Source organism: Solanum stenotomum, chromosome 6 (assembly GCF_019186545.1).
Source record: "Solanum stenotomum isolate F172 chromosome 6, ASM1918654v1, whole genome shotgun sequence".
NCBI lineage: Eukaryota > Viridiplantae > Streptophyta > Magnoliopsida > Solanales > Solanaceae > Solanum > Solanum stenotomum.
The window spans coordinates 40,505,930-40,510,149 of record NC_064287.1 but is presented as its reverse complement, the minus strand read 5'-3'; the positions used below and the strand labels follow the sequence as shown (position 1 = coordinate 40,510,149).

At 26.3% G+C, this 4,220-nt stretch overlaps 1 protein-coding gene across 1 annotated transcript; it reads right to left on the bottom strand.

The window, feature by feature from the left end:
* Nucleotides 1–475: 475 nt before the first annotated feature.
* Nucleotides 476–3,211, bottom strand: LOC125867710 (small heat shock protein, chloroplastic-like). Its single transcript, XM_049548277.1, has 3 exons — nt 2,799–3,211; nt 2,054–2,158; nt 476–895 (listed from the first exon to the last, which is right to left on the bottom strand). The coding sequence occupies exons 1-3, from the start codon at nt 3,019–3,021 to the stop codon at nt 546–548; spliced, it is 678 nt and encodes a 225-aa protein (XP_049404234.1). The 5' UTR covers nt 3,022–3,211; the 3' UTR covers nt 476–545.
* Nucleotides 3,212–4,220: the final 1,009 nt, after the last annotated feature.

Genomic DNA, 4,220 nt, shown 5'->3' with positions numbered 1-4,220 from the left:
TTCGCTTTTTGGATAAATTGTTGTCTTTTTTTCTCTTGTGAATGAATCATATTTTAATTTTGTGTACAATCACTAACAGAATAACTAAATCGATAACAATTAAAAAGATAAAATTATATTGATTTAAATAATTTAAAAATTAATTAAACTGATTTTAATTTTGACCAATAATCGATCAGTAAACACTACTACCCACCATTTCAATTTATTTATCGCTTTTAATTTAACACAAAACTTAACATATTAAAGAAAACTTTTAAACCTATTAAACTAAAAATATATACTATATATCAAAATATCATATCCTTAAATCTTGTAATTCGTAATCTTATGATTAAACATATTACGTAAAAATTTAAATTAAAGAATTGCAAAAAAAAAAATAGACATTTTTTTAAAACCTGGCTAATAAATAATAAGAAAAACAAATTGAAACAAAAGAAAATATTTTCTCATATATGTATATAAAATAAAGTAAAATTGAAAAGAGGAATTTCAATTTACCAAAGAGGAAATTGAACTTGGGATCAATACATCAAAATTGTTCATTGAACATTAATGTCAAAAACTTTGGGATTACTACTAGCCTTAGGTATAGTAATATACAAGACACCATCTTTAACCTCAGCCTTAATCTTTTCAAAGTCAATATTCTCAGGCAAAGCAATTCTTGTATTATATTTTCCATAGCTCTTAGCTGACCATTCTTCCTCTTTTCCATTATTCTTGACCATTTTTTCAGCTTTGACAACCAACATTTTCTCTTCTAACCAAACTTTTACGTCTTCTTTGGTCATTCCTGGCATGTCAAACCTCATTTTGTATTCTGCTTCACTTTCTTTTATCTCCCATGGTGTCCTTCCTCTTTTGTACCCGACATCGTCGATCGATGGCCCTGCAATCAAGGCGGATGGAACGTACAATCAATGAGTTAAGTCGATTATGAGTATTTTCGATACGGAGTATAGCTATATACAGAAGTATAAGATCACTAATAAATATTAAGTTTGAATTAATAATTTTGAAGTACGTGTGTTTGGTACATAGGAAAATGTTTTCCACAAAAAATCATTTCCTAAAATATAGAACAAAGTTTCTTATTTATTTTTATTTTCTAGAAGTAAAATGTATAATTAACAAAAAATTACCTCCTGAACACCAAAATATTTATTACTTCTATCTCAATTCATGTGGCACCTTTTATTTTTCGCGAGTCAAATAATTTAAATTTAACTGAAAATCTACACACGGAATCTTCAATTTTTTTTTAAATAAAATTTTTATATTTATTAACTATGTAAAAAGTACTCCCTCCATTTTAAATTAATTGAATTTTTGAGACATTTTTCATTTTTCAAATTAACTTAATTGTTCAATTTACAAGACTACTTTTAGAATGTTTTTTACCTTCACTAGTTAGTATTGAAATTGGTTACTTAATTAATGTTTAGTTATTTTAATCATAAATTTAACACTAATTAATAAGGGTAAAAATGAAAAGTTATGTCTAATTTATATCTTATCTTATTTTCTTAAATTAAAGGGTGTGCAACACCTGAACAATTCAATTAATTTGAAAGGAGTGAATATTATAAGTCACAATAATTGATAATTCAAAATATTTAAAAAATCTATGAAAAATTTATAATCAAAGATAAATATATTTAAATCTCAAAATTCAAAAAGTGTTACACAAAATGAAACGAAGGAAGTATATATTATCTAACAAAAATGATATTTATATATTATCTAACGAAGAATATAAGCCAGAATATAATGCGGATTTGTGGTTCAGGATTGACATGGTCAAGAGGTGGAACCAGGGTTGGGGCAATTCAATAGGTGGGGGATACATTGAATTTAAAATTTAAAATGCCACTAATGCAACTTGTTTTTTTTGCTCCCATTAGAAAAATCATTTTCTTTATTTTAAAAAAATTATTTTACTGGAGAAAATATTTTCTAAACATCCTGACATTCCAATATGAAAAAATTGAAAAATCTTTTTCCTCCAATTTTAAGAATGAATTTAAAAATTGAATATTTACTATACCTGCAACCCAACCTCCATTAAAAGCAAGAGGGTCCTCCATGACTCTGTCCATTGTGTCCATCATTTGTTGCACTGTCCTTGCTGTTGGAAACCTATCCCATAAGCCTGCCACAAAATATTCAAGAAAGCTCAACTTCATATTGAATCAAAATAAACATAACAAAATGTTATATTGGCATTCTCTAGATCAAAATTACTAAATATCTAAAAGTTTTAGTAACAAAATGGCCCAAAATTAGAGACAAGTCAAAGATATATAATTAATTTTTATTTTTTTTATAATTTTCATTAAATAATAACCTAACAAAAAATAATAATAAACCTATTTATATGTATAGGACTTCACCTTTAAAAATGGTTTGTGCATATTGGCCCACCCCCTTTGGAAAATTCATAATCTAGCACTTTGACATCATGTGTTATGCTAAAAGAAAATAACAAAAACATGAACTTTACCTTGGCTTTAATGGCTAACTGTCACCTTTAATTTTGGAGGTAGGTACATAAAAACTTTAACGTATATAAAACTAAAGAATAAACATATTTATTCTATGGTAATTATGTGTCCATAAAATACTACATATGACATCTATATTTACTTATTTAATTTTATACAAATTTAAATGTCTAATTATACACGCTCATAGTTGGAGGATAGATATCAGATGAAATCAAATTAAATGACATATTTATGTCTTATACCTAATGATTAAAAAAAAAGTTAAGGGAATGTATTGATTCTTACCAACAGGGGCCATTTGGGGTGATCTTTTTCTAGGTTGAGGTGCCTTGTTTTGTCTTTGTAAGTGATCAAGATTGTGTCTTTCATCAACAACCATGACCTTCAATTTCTTATAATTACCATGATGTTTTCTACTAGAAATTGGAAGACAGTAATTGGAATATTTTGGATTGTTTGAAAATGAAATAGGTTGAGAAATTGGAAATCTTGATAAGCAGTGAGCCATGTTTATATTTATATTTGATAAATGAAGTTTCAAACTCAAAATCAGAATAAAGAGCAAATGTGAGTGATGAAAATATAAAGGGTAGAGGAGAATAATCTGGAAATACTAAATGGCTTGTTACTAGACTTCTCTAGAACTTCTTTAAATTCTCTTGGATTGGTTAAAAAAAAAAAGAATATTGGCAAAAATATTATTTCTTCACATGTAAATTTTAAAAAGCTTTTTGGATATGTAAGTTAAAAGTTGGAAAAAAATTTAACTTACTTTTTTACTTTGATTTACCATATGATTTTTATTCCACTTAATTAATTTCCCATATATCAATTTGTCTTTGTTGACATCCAGAAAGTTCTAGGATATTGGTAGAAGGTGCATGATGAGTCCAGGACCACATATTTGGTGACTTGGTGTGGAGTTTTAGTTAATGATTCTGCTTTTTATTTATTTATTTATTTGTTTGTTTGTATATTTATTTTCTGCCTTCCATATACGAATAAAAAAACAAAAGCAGCTCTTTATGTGCTAATACATGGCCAAATTAAGGATTGGAAAATAATTAAGAACTTGTCTTTTCAAAGCTATATAATTTTTTTATTATATTATGATTACAAGTGCCATTTGACAGCGCTTAGGTAAAAAATCACAAGCTTATATATTATCTTTGTCAGAAATCTACATGTATGTTTTTTTAGTATATAATATAATGGATTGATTGCTTGAAAATTAAACACCAATTTGGGAGAAAACATAAGGGTAATTTTCACTTTTGTCCCTATTTTGTGCAAATTTTTAGTTTTTACCTGTTAAGGCAAATAATTTTTTTTCGAAGTATAATTTATATTTTGTATCATATTATTATACATACGTGTATCTTTAAAGAACTTATGCCCCCTCTAGGCAGAAGTTTGATCAGTGAGGACACAAATAAAAATTAATTTATTTAAAAAATAAATCATACAATTTAATGAAAAATAAACCCTAGAATCTTTATTTACGATTCAAACCCACATACAAATATTGAAATATGTTCATTCTAATGTAATACTACTATATATTTGATCTCAATTGATAATACAATATTACCAATCAATTGTAATATATTATTTACAACCGCATCACATCAATTATCAACATATAAACCAACTTATGCATGTATATATATTACTCTATCGTTATTTATGATATTTCAATTATCACAT